This window comes from Balaenoptera acutorostrata, chromosome 2 (assembly GCF_949987535.1).
Source record: "Balaenoptera acutorostrata chromosome 2, mBalAcu1.1, whole genome shotgun sequence".
NCBI classification, from domain to species: domain Eukaryota; kingdom Metazoa; phylum Chordata; class Mammalia; order Artiodactyla; family Balaenopteridae; genus Balaenoptera; species Balaenoptera acutorostrata.
In genome coordinates, this window is record NC_080065.1 from 153,996,758 (window position 1) to 154,020,170 (window position 23,413).

Genomic DNA, 23,413 nt, shown 5'->3' on the forward strand with positions numbered 1-23,413 from the left:
CCACGCCAGGGGTGTGCCAGCCAGGGCCCTCAGCACCCACTCTACTGAAGCCCTGCTGTGTTTACACACAGAAGGAGAGAATGCCACACTCTCCCGCGCTGGGAAACTTTATCAGCTGGTAACATGTCCCTTTGAGAAAACAGCCCTTCATTTTTTGCCTATAGCCCCTCTCCCATACTTCAAGGTTTTGTCCCAGGGCTGGGCTGTAGAACAGACCACAGGATCCTTTCTGTTTCCTCACCTGCGTTCATCCTCAGACACTTTCTGTAGACCCAGGGACAGTGCGGGTTGCTCACAAGTTCTCCAAACAGAACCAGGCTCTGAATCCCAACTTAGCCTTGGGACCCTACCGTCTACACAGCCGACTCTTAAGGTTGCTTCCGTTTTCAGCCAGCTCAACTGCCAATCAGAGAGTCCCTGTGGCCTCCCACCTTCCTAATAGTCATGTCCCAGGAGGAAGGGAGAGGGAACTGCTTCCATGTCCCCTGGACTCTAGGTTTCCAGCAGTTTCTGGCACAGCTCTTTGAGGCTGCTTGCTCTAATCGTGCATGGTACCCAGCATCACCCAGTGGCCCAAACTATATATCACAAAAACTACATCCTGCCAGAGAAAGGAAGGGTTAACCAGCGTTCTAGAGACAGAAAGCCCCACGTAATTGTTGTCCAGGAGGAATTAAAATTGCTGAGGATCCTGGGCCATGAGTTCCAAGTTCAGCCGCAGCAACACCTGGTCAAATTAGCAATGAAGTTGGTTAGAGCCTGGCCCAGAAGCGTCATCTGTCTAAAGCTGTAGGCAGAGTGATGGGCTCTCATAAGTGTGAATTGCATTTCTTTATTTTTTAAATTATGCTTTAACTTCAAGAGGGCTTGCCAGGCAGCCGTGTCTCATCTAGAATCAATGTCAGGGGGTAGGGGGCCCCCAAAGATTATAAAATAACCACCTCACAAACACAGAGGAAACACTTGTACCTGATTTGATTCCAACATGTTAGCAAGCTGTCAATCACTGGTCACACTACTCCATCCAAGAGACACACTGTCTAATGACACGAAACTCAAACGTGGCACTGCAAGAGAGCGTCCTGGCAAGAGGCAGTGAGATTGTTTCTCTACGTTAGGTGTATGTGAGCTCAGGAAGCCCAGATGTTGCTGGTGATAGCAACGCCCGCCCGTGAATAGGGAGGGAGATTGAAGATGTTGAGAGAAACTAGCTTCTTCCTGTTAATCCAGGAATGCAAGCAAGTCGAGTTGGGTCCCTGAAGCAAGTTGCTATCAGCTTCTCACCATACTTTGAATATGAACTGATTTAACTTTGTATCTCCATTTAATGGAGCCAAGAAAGATCTGTATCTGTTCACTTACAGACCTGCTCTCTGGGGGTCTGATACGGGAAATGTTTTCATATCATAGAAAAGCCTAGCGCCGAAAACCGTCTACCCAGAATTAAACAGCTTGAAACACATAATATACATCAATACTCACTCCAGACTCTCAAAGGCTACCGCATCCTGTCTATAGACTAACATCTTCCCTCTCTGCTAACTATGAACACTCATTGTCAGTGCTCATAGCTTATGAACACTCATTATCAGTGCTCATAGTTACTACTGTAGTAATCATGCATTCGCAGGGAGGGGCTGGTGTAAGGAAATGTGTAGCAAAAAGATTAAATGTGTGAATGAAACAGGCCTGGCTTCAAATCCATTGCCTGTTGGGTGACCTTTGGCAATTTCTGTATCTTCAGTAAGCTTTGGTTTTTCCCATCTGTAAATTGGGAATTAATAATACCCATGCCCTACTGTTGTGAGGACTTCACTTATAGGTGAAGCACTTAACACAGTGCTTGATGTTCCATAAATGTTGGCTTAGTAATCATGAACAGCACTTCTTTGTGCCTTTACTGTAGTTTCCCCACTGTGTCTTCATGGAGTAAGCAGTTAAGAAAGCAGTAGGGATAGGATACAACAATGCATGGGAAGGAGCCCAAAAGTCCAGAAAGAGAGGCTGGGGTACTAGACCTCATGTGTTAAGCCAGGTGTCTGGGCCCCTCCTCTGATTTCACTCTTGCAGGAGGAGCTCTTTGGAACACCTGGATTCTGTTCCTTTAAGAAGGGAGAACCCAAGGAGCAAGTGTAAAGCAGGGAGGGAGGTAGAAATGGCCCAGGGTGGATCTGACTGCCAACTGCAGGAACGTGGGTGTTATAAACAAGAGAGCCACATGTGTTTCATTGCATGCCACGTCTGGGGTCCATACTTCCTCTCTCTGGTTCTAGCTGGGCAATGGCAACTACATTCATTCATTCGTCAGGAAACATTTATGAAGTGCCTACTGTGAGCTGGCTGTAGCACACGCCCCCTGCCCTCTTCCGTGTGAGCTCCTGGAGCAGCAGGGATGAGAAGTGATTTGCAGAGGGGCGGTTGACAGCCTGAGGAACTCGAGACCTCTACTGCCTTTTTGACTGCATGAGACTTGGCCGTCTTCTAACTTGGGACACCCTCCTGGTGTTTCTACCAATATTTTTGGCTTGTTTTTCTACACCATCCCTTGCTCATAGCTTCCCAAGGAGATCAACGTAAGAATAGAAGCCCTGTACTTCAAATGGTAGTTTAAATTCATTTGTAACACAATGTAATTACATAAAAGGAAGCAGTCAGGTATCAAACTGTGCGGATACACACAGATGACTCCCTCATAAGTGTTAATATTTCCAACAATGGAAGACATTTAGTTAAATCAAATGAAGATGGCAACTCATTAAAATTTGATTTTCCCTCCTATCCTTTTTTATCTTTTAATCCTCCATATACGGCACAGCTTGCTCAGTTAAATAACACTCGTTAATTAAATCTCATCTTCTCCTAGCTGTATCTATATTTTTATTTATTAGGAAAACCTTTAGATGCTTATAATCTAATTTAGTTGGATTACTGCTTGGACGTCTCTAAGTAAGAAAACTGTGGGGTTTTCAGGTGGAATTACTGGCTAGAGGAGGGTGCGGGAGAAACCAAGTTCTCCCCTGGCAGGAGCTGGCAGACAGGCCTCTCCTCTGCTGGGAGGCTTAACCTAGATTTGGATAACGAGGGCACCGTGCATTCAGTATCTTTGTTGACTATGGGAAGGGGCGGCAGGGCAAAATCTATAGAAGAAGGTGTAAACTCAAACACCCCTATGTGGGTGAGGCAAGCCCAGTATAAGTAAGTGCATTAAATAGGGTGTAAGATGGTGAGGAGTGGGAATAATCTGGAAACTAAAGGCCCTACCTATGGAGGGCAGACACAACCCACCACTGGCTGAACGTTGCCATGTAGAAATGCAAGCCTAGTTTTGCCAAATTTTCCACTTCTTCGGTAGAAGCCAGAGATCCAGATTGGTACGCATACTCTCCCAATGTTTTTCGGTTTTTGTTTTTTAATTAATTAATTTATTTATTTATTTTTGGCTGTGTTGGGTCTTCGTTTCTGTGCGAGGGCTTTCTCTAGTTGCGGCAAGCGGGGGCCACTCTTCATCGCGGTGCGCGGGCCTCTCACTATCGCGGCCCCTCTTGTTGCGGAGCACAGGCTCCAGACGCGCAGGCTCAGTAGTTGTGGCTCACGGGCCTGGTTGCTCCGCGGCACGTGGGATCTTCCCAGACCAGGGTTCGAACCCGTGTCCCCTGCATTGGCAGGCAGATTCTCAACCACTGCGCCACCAGGGAAGCCCCTCTCCCAATGTTTAAATGTTGGCAAGCAACTCAAAATTTATGAAAATGCTGTACAAGCCATTCAAACAAGACTGGGGGCCAAACGAGACACCCATCTGTGACCACTGACACCTCCAGTGAAAGATGAGTGCTGAATGAGGAAACATCATTTGCCTGGATTGAGACTTGCATAGCTTTGGCTACTTTTCTTTGATACCCCACCTCTCCTGGTGACTGGTTTAAGCTGGCGGGAGTCTCATTACCCTGATATAACGGTGATACTTTGCACTTACATGGTGAATTTTTCTCCAAGGAGCTCAAAAGACTTTGTGTTGCCTCAGTCAACCTCACAACAAGCCTGTGAGGCCAGCAGGAGGCTCTTGCCCCCCAGTGCTCAGTGAGCAGCATCAGAAAGGATGTGACACGAGGCAGCTAGGTCGACTCATTGGTTTCAATCCACGGTCTACACAATGGGCAAATACAGCATTCAAGAAGCATGGGCAGGGTTTCCATTACTGCCTCCTCTGCTGCCCTTTTTGGCTTCTATTCCTTGCATCTGCTCCAGTTGACAGCTCAGCCCCAGATCTCAACAGTATAGGCCAACTGAGCCAGTAACTTATTCCTGCCGTGCGTGTGAGTGTGTACACGTCTTGTGTGTGCATGCATGTGTGTGCACCCATCTGACTTCTCAGCAGGCCCAGCATGGTACATCCGCACCCATTACGATATGTCTCTGCATTGGTCATTGGTCTAATGCCATGCTCTGAAATGCTACCTTTGCAAGTGCTCGAGACCTAGAAACTCCAAACAGGTATCTTCAGGAATCTGGATACCTGTATTTTACTAACCGTGCCTGAATAATTCATGCTGCTTGAGGTCCCTATGTCCCTTTCTCTTCCTCAGTCTGATAGAATTACAATGGTAGAGGAGAAGTCTTTCCCTTATAGGGCTGGCATGTGTGCCCTCTCTATGGCCACAGTGGATTAGTGGGAATGGCCGTGCAAAACAGGCGCAAGGGCTAGAGCAGTGCAGTAAAGGGCCAGGAACAAGGATCTTCCCTGAGTCGCCTTGGGGAGAACAGCCAAGAAAGTAACACTGACCGTCAGTGATTGGAGCTCTGTCACTGCCATCACTTCCCCTCCATGACTGGGTTCAAGGGCTTTCCTACACAGTCCCCCTGCCCAGCCCCTTCCCCTCGGCTTCTTGGGCATATGTGCTCTCTGTCTTGCTCTACTCAGGGGAATTCCATGGGCTTTGCAGGCATGACCCAGAAGGAAGACTCCAGTACAGCAGTGTAAACCTGTTGATCTTTACCCCAGGACAGCAGAGCACAAGTATCCTGCATTTTCTAGATTACCTTGCTCTTCCCTCCAAGTTGTCTCAGATCAGGCTGCTGGTTCCTGGGAACAGTTCCCAGCATGATATTCTGCTACAGTCATTCACATTCTCTGCATGCGAGCATGCCATAAACATCCTTCAGAGGAAGACGCAAAATGAGAGAAACACCTGGCCATTTTCAAATGCATGTGTTGGGGAGAAAACTAAACTTATTGACATTGGAACTACAAAGGCTGTCATACCCACCCAGCTTGCAAATCTGATCCTGCAAATCAGGACACTCTTCATTAGAGTCAAAGGAAACTGCCTTTACCAGGGATGCAAACTTTAAAGATCTTGCAGAAAAGCAATGGAAATCCTTCGGCAATCTAGTCTGAGCCACAATTGATTGAGCCTCCGGAATCAACCATAATGTTTTAGCTCGTCCAGTAGATCAAAATCAATATTGAATATGTTTAAAGTACGTAGATTAAAAGAACGATTTCTTCATATATATGAGTATAGCTGAGTATATAAAGAAATGGCTTTTTTGCTGCCTTGGGAGAAATCGACTTGTGCTTTGCATGTGGCCGTTCAGAATGGAAGCTTTCAAAGTTCAGCCGAGGTTGCTCTTGGTCTCCATACATTACGCTTCTCAAAATATTCAGTATCATACAAACAAATCATCATTTGTATTTTTAGAACAGATAAGCAAACATACATTTGGGGGAGTTCAAGGAGCACCATGTTGGGGACTCCTCTGTCATAATGGCCTCAGGGTGACATTCTAGAAAGTCAAAAAAGCCAAGGTAGCCACTGGCATCCTCATTGCTGCCAAATCTGGTAAAGCCCAAAGTGCCCATGGTACAATGTGCAAAATGCCAGCGCAGGTGACGCTCACCGTAGATCTGCCGGCAAATTCAAGCCCACCTGGCTGAACTGGCCTTCGGGTTAAATTTACTCCTGAAGGCAGACAGTGAAATTCAAGGGAAGCGCAAGAGGCCAGATGCACTGGTCAGCAGGGAGTTCGGCCACTGCAGTTTCAGCTCGCAGCCCCACTCAGGTTTCGGAAGAAACGGAAGTGAAATTCCAGGTTGAGTTAAATACCTGGCAGGACCACAGGTCGGTTTCAGTGCATCTAACTGACCTCAGCTTCCTGGGATGCCTTTACCTTGACATGTAAATTTCCGCATCCATCACCAGTGAGATTGGGTTACACTAAGCAATGCAACCTTAAAATATTTTCTGAGCGGTAAAAGCAAACGATTGCAGTGTTATAAAATCCCGTCTTTTAGCAGACATGAAAATGTTACTGATACTAATCATCGCAGCGAGGTAAAAAGCCACAAGCCAAGACTTTGAGGGGAAGGAGGCAGAGCCCCTGAAAACAGCGTGAGGCTGACACAGGAAGACAGGAGTTAAAGCCAGCTGGGAATGGCTTCAGAAGCTAGAAATGCACATTGCTGGCGGTTTTGCTTTTCATTTGTTTTTCTTCCCAGGCTGGGGCTTCACCCCTTTCTATTAAAACCCTGACAGTGGCTCCCAAGAAAGATGATCTCTGACAGGACCAACTCCTTTGGTTTGGCCAATCCTGCCACCCAGCAGCAAAAGTACTACCCAGAAAGAGCCTGAATGATCCCCTGCCCTGAGCAGGAATACAGAAGGTGCTCTGTAAGTGCTAGCTGGCTTGAGATTCCCTGGGTATGACCCTCTCAGCCATTTCAGAGAGAGAGAAAGAGAAAGCACATCAGATCTGAGGAGAGAAGTTGGAGAGGAAAGAGTGAAGAGCCACTGTGAGTTGGCTTCAAAAATACTGTTTCTTCTTTGTTATACAGCAGCAACTAACACAACAATGTGAAGCAATTATACTCCACTAAAGATGTTTAAAAAATGTTATAATGTTAAAAAAAAAAAATAACTGTGTTTCTTAGCTGCCAAAACAGCCCATTTGTTACAAAGTCAAGAGCTGGATTGGAAGAAGAAATAGCAAAGGGAATAACCAAAACTGAGTAAATGCAGGGTTCCTCCTGTGTTGGGAACATGAGGGCTTGAACAAAGGATGTGCTGGCCTGTAACCTAGTGCATACATTCCAAATGGCGCAGAATCACCCCCAATGGAGTGAAAAATGTTCCTTGGGAGGGTGTGAAAACATCTTACTCTTTATTGTATGAAACAGATTCATGGGGAAGGAGACGGTAACCAAAAATGTTAGGAAATATTCATCTGGTGGAAGAGATGATCAACTGATTTGTTTCAGAACTTCAATAGAAGTGGCCTCAAGTATCTTTCCTGAAGACACACTATGGCTTAGGAAGGTTTCTTCCAGTTCACATTTCTGTCTTTATCACCCCTTGCCGGCTGACTCAGGCTTACACCAAATCGGTTTGGGCTGAAATAAGGAGACGGGCCAAATAATTGATGTCATATATGTTTTGAATTTACGGATTGACTGACTTCCCCTTTAGGATAATAATAGCTGATAGTTATTGAGTATTGACCATAAAACTTGCCAGTCCTGGTGCCAAATTCTTAACGTCTTGACCTTCTCTCGTCAAATCTTCACATCAGTTTTGCAAGGTGGAAACTGTTGTCATCAGCATTGTACAGGTGAGAAAACTGGCTCAGAGAGGTTCAACAATCAGTGGAAGTCTTAACTGGCAGGGACAGGGGGAGGTGAGCTCTAAATCCAGGTTGACTTGACAGAGACCAGGTGTAACCAGTGCACTGTTTTGATCAGCTGCTTTGACCCCAGGTAATTACAACAAGAGGATTACTTTGGAGGCCAGCGATGAAATCAGAGTATATATGGGCACCAGGGAGCCATCCTCACCTACTGGTAAGGTCACCACCTGCAGAAGCGTCTGTTTGGTGAAGGAGAATGACCCCCCTATTAGTATGCTTTGGGGTTCTCTGCTTTACCAGCACCCCCTGGCCAAAGAGTGCCCTAACTTATCTCAGAATTCGAAAATGACCTACTGCCCCTCAGCATAGGCGTCATTGACCAACTCCCCTAAATTTAAGTTGACTTTCTATCAGAGTTCACATTTCTACCAACTTTTCATTAAACTAATTATTCAAAACAATTCAGAATTAGCGTTCTCACAGCAACTGTAACTCTGCCGTGACTATATTAAGGTGTAAATCGAACAGCATGTTTTGCAATGAAGTTAATTTTATATTCACCAGAGAACTGAGTTATAGTTGCTGTGGGAACCATCATTTCGAATCTCTTGACTTTTCGTGCATTTAAATTCTCAACCACAGCATTGCACACTGTAGCATATTTTGCATGGACGCTTAATTTGCTTCGCACAGTGGCCTGTCTTCCCTGACCTTGGACGCCTTGTCAGAGACTAGCATAGCAGCCTTCTGGTTTTCCCAGCCTTCTTTCTTATCCTGGTACCTATGACACAGCAGGGAGAAATCACCAAGAAACCAAAATGGTTCCCATTTTATCTTTAAAATGTTTTGGAGAGGTAACTTTCCTTAGAAGCACAGTCAGGGAGAGGTACCAAGTCTCGGGCAATGTCGACTAAAGCAGGCGATGCCATTGCATTTGTGTCGAGCCAGGATTCTCATCCAAGGGTAATTTTGGCCCTGCGCTGTGTTATTCAGTACACACAGGGTGACCTCTGAAAGCTCCAAGACCTTCCAAGTGCCATTAATCATGCAGGCATACACAGCCATACGTAAGAACTTACTGGAGCTCCGGAAAAGCTAAACAGCATTTCCCAGAGCCCCATAAAACCCAAGCATCTCTAAGTCAAGACGCATTGCAGGGCCTCTCTAAAAGGGACGTTCAGCAGAACTGGAGTAGAACTCGGGCTAAGTCCTGGTGGTATAGAATTGGTAACATGTGCCAGGGTAAAGTCAGAGGCTAGCAGAGCAAGTGAAACTCTGAGATGGTTAGAGATGTGAGTGTTCCATCTACAAGGATTATCGATTTTTGCAGCTTTATTGGAAAAATCAGTCATGCTTTCTGCCTCCCGGGGATTGCTCGGCTGCAATTTGGGAGTGTATATGTGTGGAAGCTCGGCAGGTTAAGCAGCTGAGTAGCAGCTCCCATTCACCATTCAATTATCCATTTAGCGAAAATGTGACAGCAGAAACATACTGCTGTTTTGCATGTTTAAAATGTATTTGAAAGGAGGGATTTTTTGTTTCTCTGTAAATGAGAGGATTTCCAAGAGGAAGCTCTTGCCTTCCTAAGGGCACACTCATTATGCAAAACTGAAGAATAGCACCTAACAATAGCATGGGCCAGATTGTTGGAATTGTATACTCTAGGAAAACAAGTCTCCTCATTCCTCTTACCGATGGAGACTTCTTGCAAAATTGGTAGATAAAAACCCTATCATGACCAGCGACCCGCCCCCTAAGTCCTTGATCAGCTAAAATATGCGTTAAGAAAAGGACTAGAACACTACATGCAAGTAGAGTTTCAAAGCGCAGGATACGGTCAGGACGGCAGGGTTACCCGCGTCACAAGGATGGGGATTGGTGAATGATGAAGGCGCTGGTTTCGTGAGTCAGGGCGGGGTGGGAGACACCGTGCCAGCCAGAGGAGAGAAAGGAGGTGAAAAGCGGAGGGGAGATTGGAGTGTTTTTATTGTTTCTGTACCAGGCAGAAAGTAAAGAAAACAAGATAAAATATGGTTACTGTATGAGGTCATTTGATATGCAGTCTTCTGAGAGCACGTCTTCAGAGGATTTGGAGAGAGTGTTTGGTAGGGAAAGCTCGATAGATTAATAAATAAATAAATATATAGATAGATAAATAGATATTGGATAAGTGATGGGTGGATAGGTAGATGATAGATAGAGATAGCTTTAGTGTGTTTGAGTGCCACAATTCAGATGCGTCAAGCTGACCTATAGAGATAAAACAGAATGCAAAGGGATTTAAAGTCCAGGATTAATTATCTGGAAGGATGCTTGGGGGTGGTCCAAGGAGGCCTTAATGCCAAGAAGAACTAGACAAAGTTGGCAGAATACATGCAGCCTGTGGTCTGAAGTCATTATGTTAAGAAAGTCAGGAAGTTCGTTTGCTGGAGCTGTTCCATGTTAGACTGTCAACCCTGACTCTAGGGACAGAGCCTGGGAGACCCCGTGCTTCTCTGATCTCCTCCACCCATGCTGCCCTTTCCCTTCACTCTGCTTGTTGTCTTTAATAAGGAAAAGCAACTTGGAGAGGAGGGCAGAATCCCATCTCCTCAACCCCATTTGTTCACTGATTCTCAGCTGAGGAGTCAAATGTATTTGCATAACCGGAGTGCTATTTTATGGGCGAAGTATTTTATCCTCTGCTTTTGTGTCTCAGAAGTCTTTTCTTTTGGAGGGATGTGTAGGGAACCCTAAACCCATAGAGAATTAGCCTTGCCACACAGAGCCATGGTAGCAGGGCACCCCTGTAGCCTGCCTGAGCCACCACGACAGTTACCAAGACTACCCCTATGGCCTCCTCCTGGCCAGCCTCCCAGATCCCGCCCTTGCCCCATCCCTGTGTGTTCTCCTTGCACAAAGGGACCCTTTAAAACTTCAAGTCAGATCGGGCCACTCCTCTGCTCAAAATATCCCCAGAGCTCTTGTTACTCAGAATAAAGCCACTATCCTCAGAGTAAGCTGCAAGGTTCTGCATATATCTGTCCTCCCCTCATTACCCTGTCCCCACATTGTCCCCTTGTGCACTCTGCTCCAGTCACACTAGCCACCTTGCTGTCCTTCCAACACCCCAAGCACTCTCTGCCTCAGGGCCTTTGCACCTACAGTTTCCTCTGCCTGGATTCCTGTCCCCCCAGACATTGGCATGACTCTCTCCCTCCCCTCCTTTAGGGTTTTCACTCCAACGTCACCTCATCAGCGAGGACTTCCCGGACCACCCCATACATAACAGCAAACCTCATCTCACACCACCCCCATCACAGTTCCCCCCCCCCCCCGCTTTATTTCCCCCCCAGCAATTATCACCATCTGACGTGCCACGTTAATTCCTTATGTGTTTACCATGCGCCTCCCCCAGTAGAATGTCAGACCTTGAAGAGCGAGACTTTGTCTCTTTTGTTTACCACTACATGTTCTGTGTCTAGAAAGTACCTGACATTTGGTAGACACTCAGCAGATACTTACCGAATGAATGAAAGAATAAGCTCATGAATTTATTCTGGAAGTTGACACATTATAACAACTCCGTACGTGCTGGATGTTGCATTGGGATTTCTCCCTTAGAAGTCCTTTCACTTCCTGATATCCACACGCTAGACTCATCAAGGGCGAGGGGGTAGAGCTGGAGACAAAGGGCAACCCTCTTGACTGGGGACCACCAGGCCACTCAGGCAGGACATCATGGGGTGGCTTCACCCGGCACGATCCTGTCCGCTTCTCATCTTATTAACAGAGCGGGTCAAGCTCCAGACTCACACCTCACACTACCCTAAACCACCTATAAACTCAAAATGGTCATTGATTAATCCTCAGTGAGGAAAACCCACATCTCCTTCTCAGTGTATTCTCTCCCTCAAGAGAAATCTATATGGGAAAGGAAGTTAAGATCAGAAGATCGCCCGGGGAAGCAAAGAGTCAAAGCAAGGGGTGTGTTATTCCGATGCCAACCCTCTCCCTGTACAATCCTCCCTGGTTAGAGGGAAGCGAAGTGCATGGGCCCAGAGTTGGACGGGCCTGGGTGCAAACCCTCAGGCTACCACTTTCACTGATTATGACCCTGGGAAAGTTCATTAACCTCTCTGAGCTTCAGATTTTTCAGCCACAGATGATGATAATAATTTGTACTTTATATGCTCCTTGAAAAGACTCAATGAAGTAATGAGGATGTGAAGTGCCGGGCACCGGGACCCGCACTCGTCAGTGGCCAGTGGTGTCCCTTCATTACCCCCAATCAAGCAGGACGCACTCACTGCTGAGTTGACCCTGACTCTCTCCTGCTCCACGGGGCTCCCCTTCCACACCCCGGGCAGACCACCCCTCTCTGTTAACATACTTTTTTGAGCCTGAATGAGATTTCTCAACCCTGGGATCCTTTACAGTTTCACCTCACCTGCCTCTTGCATTTAAGGGGGATTCCGAAGATAACGTGTCACGTTATGTGCCCATCTTACTCATGTAACTCTCAGGAAATTATCTCACTTTTCTCATTTCCATTTCCTCCTCTTTGGGGGGCACCTTCCTGGGGTCTTTGCTCTACTGACTGTGCTGATTCTGGTATAAACAGTAGGGGACACTCCCCCTCGCCATCACCAATTCAAGTGCCAATCAGAGGCTCTCCCAAGCCACACGGGACCCTTTTGCTACTCTTTGGGAGGTTACTTTTTTTTTCTTTTTTGTTTTCTTCAAGGTTTTACTTTTAACAACAACACTAATAATAATAGCTGTCAGTTCTGGAACATTTACTATGTGCATTTACACATGGTTTACACATGATGCGTATTTTTGTGCATTAACACCTATTAACACTCATGCTAAGTATGATAAGTAATATGGTATGTATTCTCTCTTTTAAATCCCAACAACCCTCTAGGATAGGTACCCTTCTTGCCCTGGTTTCATAGATGAAGAAACTAAGGAATAAAGAGCTTATAATTTTTGCCTAAGATTATACAGCCAAGGGATAGGGCTGGATTCAGAGCCCACTGCCTTTACCACGCTACTGCCACCTGGTTACCGGGCTGACCTGGTACTTTGGCCCAAGGAGGCCACAGATACTGCTGGAGGGCCCAACGTCCTCAAACAAATAACCCAGTATAAAAGTCTGTGCCCTCTCCCTTGCCCTTGGTGGGGGTGGGGGGGGGGGGGTTCGCCTCCATGACCACCAGTGAAAAGAGCCCAGCCCTCACTCGCTGACCTTGATAATGACAGTTATCCCAGGTGGCATGCGACGGAGGGGTTTCCTGGAACTCAGGACTTTCAGGGCTAAAACCCAGACAGTCCCAGGCAAACGGGGACAGTTGGTCCCCCTAGTTGAGAGCAGAGACTCTGGAGCCCGTCTGACGCCAGACGTTACATCCTGGCTCCACCACTAACCAGCTCTGCCACTTTGGTCAAGTTACTTAACTTTTCTGTGCCTCCATTCCCTCTCCTGTAAAATGGGAATAATACTAGGGCCTACACCATAGGGTTGTTGTAACAATAAGTTAATGCGTGAGAGGCATATAAAAGAGTGCCAGGCACATGGAAATGTCTAGTTGAGGAATTGCTATTCTTGTTGTCATTCTATTAAAAGCTTCCTAAAATCCAGAGTTACGGTCCTGGGGCAGGTTCTTTGTCTAGCCCTTTTAACAGCTATAAGAAACAAACATTTAGTGATTTCCTTACATTTTCTAAAGTTGGGCTGCAAACAGCAACAACAAAAGAATATACATGGCAATTTATCATCAGCGTGATCTTAACACCAGTTAAAAGAGAGCGGCCAGCCTGCAGTAAGTAACAAATCCGTGCCCACAGGCCTTTTAGGTGTTATTTGTATTTTTATGACCCTCCTGCGGCTATACGGATGCTCAGTGGGTGTAGAAATTGGATGGTTAAAAATAACAAAAAAGAGATCAAAGCCATGCCTTTGTCCCTATTTCCATACCAGGGAGGTACCACATTCATTATTTGCTGGACAGCTGCGGGAGTAAGCAACACGAGCTACAGCAACTTGATTATCCTCCAAGAACCACATTAAACCATTGGGCTTTCTTATTATTGTCATCCCTGCCTTGGTAGAACTCTTGTTACCCTCTTAATCTACCAACATGCCTCTCTCCTCCCTCGCTGGCTGCTCTATCCTGTGACTCTCAGTCAGGAGGGATCAGTTTACTCCAAGGTGAAAGGCACGGACTTTCTCCAGCACTCATCCACGGCCGCTGGCATCAGCTCAGTTTTAGACCCTGCACCGGAACCAACTGTTTCTTTTGCTTAGGGAGGTGTCATCCATCCAGGGGCTTGGGGTGTGACCTGCAGGAAGCTTTTCCCTTTGCCTGGCTGCCGAATCAAGGGCCCAGTGAAGCAGCAGAAGCACCACATGGTTTATTTATGCATTCATTCAACAAACAGCTTTAATGCCAGGTGCTGGGAAAACAGCCTGTACAACGGAGTCAGAGTCTTTTTGCACTTGGGAGGCTTGGAGGCTCCCGGGAAGATGGGCATTGACGCTTCTCCACCTCAGCTGCACAGAGGAGCCACTTGGGGAGCTCAAGAAATCAAAATACTGATGCCTGGGTCTTATCCTCAGAGATTCTGACTTAATTGGGGGTGCAGCCTGGCATCGGGGTTTTTCAAGGCTCCCAGGCGATTCTAATGCGCAGCCTAGTGGAGACCCACTGCTCTAAACAAAAGAGGAATTAGAATGATGGTGAGTGCTTCAGAAGGAGTAGGTGGTGCTGTGAAGTCATGTGATGGAGGGGGAACCCTGAGCTGCAAGTCAGAGAGCCTTCCCTGAACAACCGCTGGCTCAGCCAAGGATAAATGGCTTTGCCAAGTGAGTGCAGGGGGCAGAAGTTAGGGAGAGGAATCTGCAAAAGTGCAAAAGGAAGAGGATCCAGGCTATGTTCTAGAACAGAGGAGGGCAGCGTGGCCAAGGTCAGAGAGCAGAGACTCAAGTGACAGGAGATGAGAAGGGGAGAAATGGACAGGTTCCGATCAGGCAGGGCCTTGGAGGCCCTTTTCAGGAGTTAGGACTTAAGCCTGAAAGCAGTGGTTCTCACCCAACAGCCATCGGAACCTGCTGGAGGGCTTGTTAAAATGCAGGTTGCCTGGCCCCATCCCCCCAGAGGTCCTGAATGGTGGGTCTGGGATGGAACCTGAGAATGTGCATTTCTAATGAGATCCCAGGTGATACTGCTGCTTCTGGTGCCAGGACCACACTTTGAGAAGCAGTGCTGTGATCCAAAGCGATGGGAGAAACTCCTGGTACATCGGCAGCGGGTTCCAGCCTGGCCCCGGTTGGTGTGGGCCTTGGCAACCTGCTGATATTTGCCCATCACTACCCATGACATCCTCCTCTGATGGGGTGAAGTGGGATAAAGAAAGGTGTTGTTCCAGGGGAAGAAAGCAGGCTCCCCTCAAGGAAAGCAAGGCTTGTGTTGGACCCCAGTGCTACTGGGTAATAATGACTCAGTCCCAATTCACTAAGTAATTGACATGGGATTTGCCTCCCAAGAAGAGCTATTCCCGGTTACTGCCACCTAAACTCTGTTTCCTCCCCTCATGATTTCTACTTTTTTTTTTTTTAATTTATTTTATTTTATTTTATTTGGCTGTGTTGGGTCTTCGTTGCTGTGTGCGAGCTTTCTCTAGCTGCGGTGAGCAGGGACTACTTTTCGTTGCGGTGCGCAGGCTTCTCATTGCGGTGGCTTCTCTTTGTTGTGGAGCACGGGCTGTAGGCACGCGGGCTTCAGTAGTTGTGGCACGCAGGCTCAGTAGTTGTGGCTCGCGGGCTCTAGAGCGCAGGCTCGGTAGTTGTGGCTCACGGACTTAGTTGCTCCGTGGCATGTGGGATCTTCCCAGACCAGGGCTCAAACCCGTGTCCCCTGAGTTGGCAGGCGGATTCTTATCCACTGAGCCAGCAGGGAAGTCCATGATTTCTACTTTTTAAAAAATTGTGTTAATATGAGTTCGAAGCATCAAAACAGTACAAAATAAGATGCATTTTGTTTTCTGAGCCCAAGGCTGAGCCCGCTGCCTTCCTTCTCCCAGGCAGACAGAAATGATGCTGATCAGTGAGAATCCTGGTGCGTCCAGGAAACATGCAGCATTGACACCTGGATCCAAACTTATATCACCTCATGGGAGCTCTGCTGTTTCTGTTGCTGCTGGGGTGGAGGGGCATGACTTCTGCCTTACGAGCAAAAGAGGAACATTAGACCATGGAAAGGAACACTGCCCTTCCCAGCCCTCCCCCTCCCCCCCCCCCACCCCTATGCAAACCCTTAAAGACATACACACGCTGTTGAAACGAAGAGCAACATCTGCCTCTGGATTTTCCACAACTTCTCTGACAAAGCAGGGGCAGCTGTTCAAGCTCAGGTTCATGGCTGAGCGTCCATGCCAGTTTGTGCCTGGAAGCGGTCTCTTCACCACTCCCTCCTGCTCGCAGAGACGAGCAAGAGGGCAAGCCTTGCTGTTTTCTGGGACCAGAGTGCTTCTTTGGCAGTCAGTCTTCTAAAATTAGTTGGAGTTTTCCCCGGAGTGTCTCGAAACACCAGATTACTTTTCTGAGCGTTTGTCACTGCTGTTTAGTAGAAACGGCCACCAAAGCCCTGGTGATCCCCAGTCCCCAGCACCTCAGCTGTCTGCAAGTCTAAAGAGTTCTGGAGTGCAATGGCAGACTCTGTTACATATTTCCAATGTGTGTCCATTCCTCAGTTCCAACTGTGCACAGCTCTGAGGAAACAGTCATGTTTAAAACAGTTGGGGGAGGGGGGTTCCCTCATTAAGTTAACAAGCAAAAGTACAAGGCTGCCCAAAAGAAAGTCATCACTTATCTCACCTTCACCTCTCTTGCCCCTCAGAGTCACCCTCAGCATCAGTGGGTCTTCTGAAAACACTTCTAGTGACATTACTAGATTCTTGGGTGGTGGGCAAAGGGGAGTGTGGATTTCCTAGGATGTGATGCAATCACACACTCAGGACACCCCAGAAGCCTCCATTTCTTAATTTGAAATAGGATAGGCTCTTGTTTTTTTTTCCTGATCTGAGGGTGAGGCAAGAAGAAGTGGCCTGCACTTCAAACTATGCCCCTCCCCAAAAAGCCTGCTGCTAATTATAATATTTGTAATATCAACAATTATATCAACATGAATAACTATAAGTGCTACTCTCTATTGAGCATTTACAATGTGCTCAAGCTCGATGTGCTCAATCTCTGCCTTGATCATTTCATTTTACCCCTCTGACATCTGTATAGAGTAAGTATTACCATCATCCCTGTTCATTCATTCATTCAGCAAACATTGATTGCGTGTCTGTCATATGCCAACTATTGTTCTAGACGCTGAGGATACCTCAGTGAACAAGAGAGGCAAAAATCCTAGCCCTTGTGCAGGTTGCATTCTATTGGGAAGGACAAGAAATAAGATTTATTAGCAAGATATATAGTTTTACAGACGGGGGTGAATGGTGAAGCTGCCAGCTCAAGGTCACACAGACAACAAGAGGCAGATCTAGGTTTTAATCTCAGACGTCTGACTCCGAACTGGGTTAAGGTTTTCCGCTTGGTTCAGAAAAGCCTTCCTACAGGGGTGTAGCCCAGGCTGCAGTAGCTCTCCTAATGGTCTCTTGAACCAAGCAGGGACGTCTCCCTTCTCTGGCTTTCCTTGTCATCTGTCTGCGTTGACATGCAGCCTGTTCTGTGTTTTCACTTGCATTCCCATCTGGGTGTTGCCCTCTCTGCTTTTCTAAGGTGCGCCTGATGTTGAATGCTAAAATCCTACTTCTCTTCCCACATCCTTTCTACCGTATTAGCCACTTATTTTCACCTCTCAATTGCTGCCCATGGCAGAACGTTTCTTGATGCTTTTTTAGAAAAGCCTTTTATGGCAATTATAGCTTTCTTCAAGTACATTTATGCTCCCCTTTTTACTGTGCTGTAGACATTATTTTGCTCATGCCTAATTTTTGTTAGGGCAGAAAGCCTGCCTATCTGGTAACTGTGTCGATGGATTTTTTTTTTTTTCTTTTTCCCCAGTCTTTGGAATCTTGTGTGTAGAAAAGTCTTGGAAACTATTCCATCTTCACTCTGCCAAAGGCATTAGAGATGCTGATTTCAGTCAAAAGTCATTCGTTCATCCATCCCCTGACTCTGTGTTGAGTACTGGCAATCCAAGAGTAAACAAGATAGACGTGGTCCCTGCCCTGACAGGTTTACATCATAACAGAAATGCCCAGAGCAGTTGTACACTGCACAGTTCTAGGAGCCCCATTCAAATGGCAGTTAATGACGATGTGCACCTTTATTACAACAATTTTCCTGCAGGTGACAATAAAATGTCTTAAGGAAGGGCTGCTACAAGGGCTAGCAAGCATCAGGGAGTTGCCAGACAGTTGTGATTCAGTGTGGTGGATGGGATAGGATAGGGTAGGATAAAGGTACCATGACAGGTGGAGCTAACCTTGATTTGGGAGCTTTGGAAAGGCTCCCTGGAGATGACTTGGGTGAAGGATGGGCTGAAGTTAGGCAGATAAGGAAAGGCCGAATGGCTTCAGTCTGAACAAAGCCTAAAGTGATATTGAGTTAGGCTGATGTGGTGACAACCAGTTCATGGAAGATCTGGAAGCCAGGGTAAGGACTTCAGACTTTGCCCCAGGGTCAATGGAAAGCTATAGAAGTATTTTCAGTAGTGTCCAGACCAGAGAGAAATGGATGATGGTGCAAGACCGGAGGCAGGGAGACCAGTTAGATGGCTTTGACCAGAGTCTAAACCAGAGATGAGGATCGCTTAGGTTAATGTAGTAACAGTAGGGGTAGGAGTGGAGAGCAGATTCTAGAGATATTTAGGAAGAGCAGGTAGGGCTTCTTATAGTAAAGAGGAAAATTAGGCAGGACTTGGTTTTTGACCAGATACTTGAGATGAGAGAGGAGGCGGGGGAGGGTAATTAACAATGACTCCAAGGTTTCAGTCTTGGCCAGTGGGGTACGTGCAGGTGCCATTCATTGATCAAGGAATCAGAGTTTGGGAGGGGAAGAAAGATCAAGAAACTGAATTCTGCTGAGTTTGAGATGCTTGTGAGTGAACAGATGGAGATGCTGAAATGCACGTTGGAGTCCAGGTCCAGAGATCAGGGAAAGAGCTGAAAATTCAGGAGTCATCTGAATGTATCAGTGTGCTTGGCTTTTGTTTTGTTTTGTTTTTAATCCCAAATTTCTGCATCAGCTCTAATTTTTGTTAAGACAAAAAGCCTGCCTACCTGGTAACTGTGCCAACAGATATTTTTTTCCTAGTGGTTGGGATCCTATGTGTAGAAAAGTCTTGGAAACGATTCCATTTCCACTCTGCCAAAAGTATTGGAAGTGTGAGAGAACCATCCCAAGATATCACTGTTGCCCTTGAAAGTTCTCCCTGGGAAGAAGACTTAGATCTTTGAGAAAGAGGTCCCACTAGCTTCTCCTAACTCTCAGAAGAGTCTATAGATGAGGGCCAGGCTGAAATGATACTGGGACCACCTGATTGTTTTCCATTCATTTAAGCACCTACTATGTGCCTGACACTAGGGCACGTGCTGGGTTCCAACAGCAAACAGGGAAATCTCAGCTCTCATGCAGCTTTAGATCAAGGGCAGGGTTTCTCAACCTCAGCACCACTGACATTCGGGGCTGTATCATTCTTTGTTGTGGGGACTGTCCTAGGCATTGTAAGATGCTGAACATCCGTCCTCTACCCACCAGATGTCAGTAGCGTCCTCCCCTAGATGTGATAATCAAAAGCGTCTCCGGACATTGCCACATGTCCCCTGGAGGGAGGGATGGGGGACAGAATTGCCTCAGTTGAGAATCTCTAGTCTAGGGTCACGATAGAACCTGCAGTCTCCAACAGCCAGCTCGCCACCTGCACAAAGAATCAAACAGCTGTGCCTAAGGCCTCCTGTATCGGTGGTCTCAGAGATAGGCACTCAAGGAGGAGCAGTGCTAGCTAGCCTGAAATCCAGAAGACTCCATGCAGGAGACCTCATGGATCCCAAAGTATGAGCCCGTAAGCCCAATTCAAGTCCAGTTACAGATTCCTCTCCAGAGAATAGCTACCACCTGATACCCATTTGCCCTCCCAGACTAATTACTTCCTACGTTTTGTTTTCCCTTAAGTGGAGGCTGGCTTTGCACTTTACAAACACAACGAATCACCTCCTCAGAAGGCCACCAGCAGAAGGAACTTGTGCTGGGGATAGCTTGGGGTTGCCTAGCAACGCCACGCATTCACCAAGGCTGCTTTCTTCCTCTTCAAGCTAAAAAACAAAGTCCTGTCCATTAATTCCCAGCTGCCCCAAAACTTCTCAGAGATTTGCGAGCTGCCCACTGTTCGTGTTTTCATCTTCCTCATACGATATGGAGAAAACCCACTACTGTGGTCTGTTTATCTCGCTTCAGTGGGTCAGGGGAGAAGGGGGGGAATCGAGAGAGAAAGAGAAGGGGAAAAAAGCCTCGTTCAATCTAAGAGCATGCATATTTTGAGTGCATATCTCTGACTGACATGCTAGTAGTGTTCTTCGCAAATTTGACTTTTGTGTAGTGGACGTGGGTTTCCTACACAGTGAGGCTTCTGTTGAGACTTTGTGCATGATTTTATTCAAACATGAGACCTCAAAGTAGCTAAATAACAAAGCACATATAATAGATACCGGGCCAGGTGAATGCTGGTAGGTCTGTCATGTAGTGTATTCTCTGTGATCCATTCCCTAAAACTTACTGGTAGAAATTGTAAAGCTGGGGGTGGCTGGAGGTTGAAGATACTCTCTTTTCCTTGAGAATTTGTGAAATGTCCCTTGAGCTTTTCCTACTGAGTTGCATTTTGCTCCTGCAGAAATATTTGTGGCATTTCTCTGACACCCACTGGGGCTGGTTTCCCTTCCCAGCACTCTCTCTCAAAGTATAAAGGGGGAAAGTCACAGGTATTCCAGGCAGGGCTGTGGTCACCTCCTTGGTAAGGAAGGAATGGAAATGTGACTCTTTGCTTTGTGAGGATAGGTATGGGGACAAGTAAGTCTTTTTTCAGATATGCAAACACTGATGATTTGCTCACATCCTGGATTTAGTGCCAGGTTCTTCAACAAAAGAAAAGATTCCCCGGTAATCATCTCCTCATTCCTCCTCTCAAGACAGCTCGTCTTCCTTACAGAGACTTCTGAATGTAGCACGTCTCCTCTGTTGCTTACCTTGTTCTCCCAGGTCCTAACCCATGCATACCACATTCTGGAAAGGATGGGAGGGAATAAGCCTTGAGGAGTGAAACTCCTTAAAGAAGTAAATTTCAACTCAATTTCAAACCCTCCAGCCCTTTCTTCCTAGGAAGAGTCCTTTAAATTCCCACCGCTGCCACATGCACAAATTAGGTTTATCGGCATTCTTGTAAGGGGTACTCGAGGGAAGGGAGAAAGGCTGCCAGGTGACGGCCTCTGGAATGCTGGAGAGAGAAGTAGGGGGAGATGCACACTTTCGATTCAGAAGATTTGTGCCACAAAGGTTTCAAATCAATTACCTCCATCATTACAAAGTGCTCCATCCCTCCGCCACGGCCCAAGCTACCCTGCTCTTTGTGTGGTTTAAAAATAGATATAGAAAGAGATGGAGATAGAGATGGTAGCAGATGTCAAGACAGAATGAGAGACAGCGAGATAGATATTCAGGAGAATTATTTTCTGAGGACAATTAAATTAATGGTCTTTCGGAATATATTTAAATGTAGTAGGGAAACATACCTAGGTTGCACAACGCTGTAAATCTCCTCGAAGTCATTGCCTTGTACAGTACACTTAAAACAGGTGAATTTTATGGTATGTAAATTACACCTCAGTAAAGCCGTTAAAGGAAAGAAAAATAAAAACGTATCTAGGAATTCTTGCCAACAAGTAGGTTTTGTGAGTGCGGTCACATCCTACCAATCCTGTGCTTCTCTCTACATCTTATAAATGGCAGCAGAGGCTCTGCCACAGAGACTCCCCATCTCTCTATAGTGCCCCCCACACTCTTTCTCTTCTTTCCTCATCCAGGGTGTCTTTGCCCACGCTCAGGTCAGGGGAGTAGTAGCTGCAATTGTTTTGGGTGCTGGAGCAATTAGGGAATGAGGTAGGCTGCTGATTTCACACACACCCCCAAAAGGAAAAGAAAACCACAAAATAGGAATCCCTCGAACCCCACTGCCTTCCCCCAAGGGCATAAGCATTCCTCTATCTTTTCCCGATTCATGGCACTCAGCACCTACTCTTTCCCCAGCCTTCCAATCCTGCAGTATTTTAAAATCATGCCATAAATAGGTTGAATGATTGGCAGCCAACATTTTCAAGTGCCCCTTAAAGCGAAATACTACAAAAATATGAAAATAGCCCAGCAGAACCATCCAGCTCTTGGTCCTAAGACGCTCGTGCTAATCGCATGTAAATTTAGCTTTAAAATTCTGAAAGATGGAGGGCACTCTGCCTCCATTCTGGGTTGATAGGGAATTTTCTCTCTTCTGCAGAAGGCTCTTCTGAAAACAGAAAGAAAGAAAAGATTTTTCTTGAGGTAGCAACCATCCTGAGCCAAGGGGCTGGAAATAACGGCCTGGCTAGGTGTGTCGTAAGCTCAGGGCTAGTTTAGCTTTCCGGAATGTTCCCCACTTTGGGAAGGTTGCCTCAGACCCCTACGCACAGGTCAGTGTCACTGGGGATCCTCTGCATCTGGGCCCCTGCTAACGGCTTGCAACCGCATGAGTCGCCTGCTTCCCCGGCTCTTCCCGAGGCAGGTCCGGGCCCCACTCTGCGGCTGGCCCAGCGGCTGCCCTGTGGCCTTGTTCCCCCTTTCCATGGCTCCCCTGATGCCCCAGCGCGGCCTCACGTTCCTCCTCCTCATCCTCTCCATTTCTCCAACCAGATGGCTGCCCCGATTTGTGCAACGGCAACGGGAGATGCACACTGGGTCAGAACAGCTGGCAGTGTGTCTGCCAGACCGGCTGGAGAGGGCCCGGATGCAACGTTGCCATGGAAACCTCCTGTGCGGATAACAAGGATAATGAGGGAGGTGAGCAAGCGTCTTCTAACTCCCGGCCCCTCAAGAGCAGAGCATTGTTTATAGATGGTCATCATGAGTCCTTTATCCTGAAAGACCTCCCCTCAGCTCTTGTCAAATGTTGTTGTAACATTTCCTTTGAAGCAAACGCGGCAGAGAACGGGCATCCTCGGGCCAACGGGGGCTCCTGGAGACATGGGCTGGGGGCACTGGGATTGGATGCTGGCTTTGGTTTCTCAAGTACACGTCGCCACAGAAAGGTGGCCGGGCCCCGGCTTTGCCTTTGGGTGACCGTCCCTGCCAGGCCTTCCAGGGCAGGGAGTTACAAACAGATCTGTGCTGGTGATGACAGTATGTGCTCACCCTGAGCTAAGAGGTGGTAAGCAGTGCATCCCTTCATCCTTTCAGCCCTTTGAGATGTTACTTTTACAAATGAGGAAACCAAGGCCTAGAGAGCAATTAAGTAACTTTTTAAAAGATAACTTAGTCACCAATAGTAAACTCATGACCCAAACCCAGCTCTGACTCCAAAGTCCATGTTCTACCCAGTGGTTGGCAAACCACAGCCCTTGGGCCAAATCCGACCCACTGCCTGTTTTTGTACCGGCCTGCGAGCAAAAGATGGTTTTTACAGTTTTAATGGTTGTGGGGAAAAAAACCTAAAGAAGGAGAGTATTTCACAACACATGAAAACTATGTGGAATTCAAATTTCAGTGTCCATAAGCAGA

General features: G+C 46.9%; 1 protein-coding gene across 11 annotated transcripts in view; it reads left to right on the plus strand.

Annotated features, from left to right (window-relative positions):
* The window catches only part of TENM2 (teneurin transmembrane protein 2), a 1,017,264-nt gene that overhangs the window by 872,204 nt on the left and 121,647 nt on the right, over nucleotides 1-23,413 (plus strand). For all 11 annotated transcript variants that reach the window (XM_007171390.3, XM_007171391.3, XM_057541632.1 and 8 more), the window contains one exon: nucleotides 22,550-22,696. In XM_007171390.3, the coding sequence (XP_007171452.2) occupies nucleotides 22,550-22,696 (147 nt within the window). The remainder of the gene's footprint in view (nucleotides 1-22,549; nucleotides 22,697-23,413) is intronic.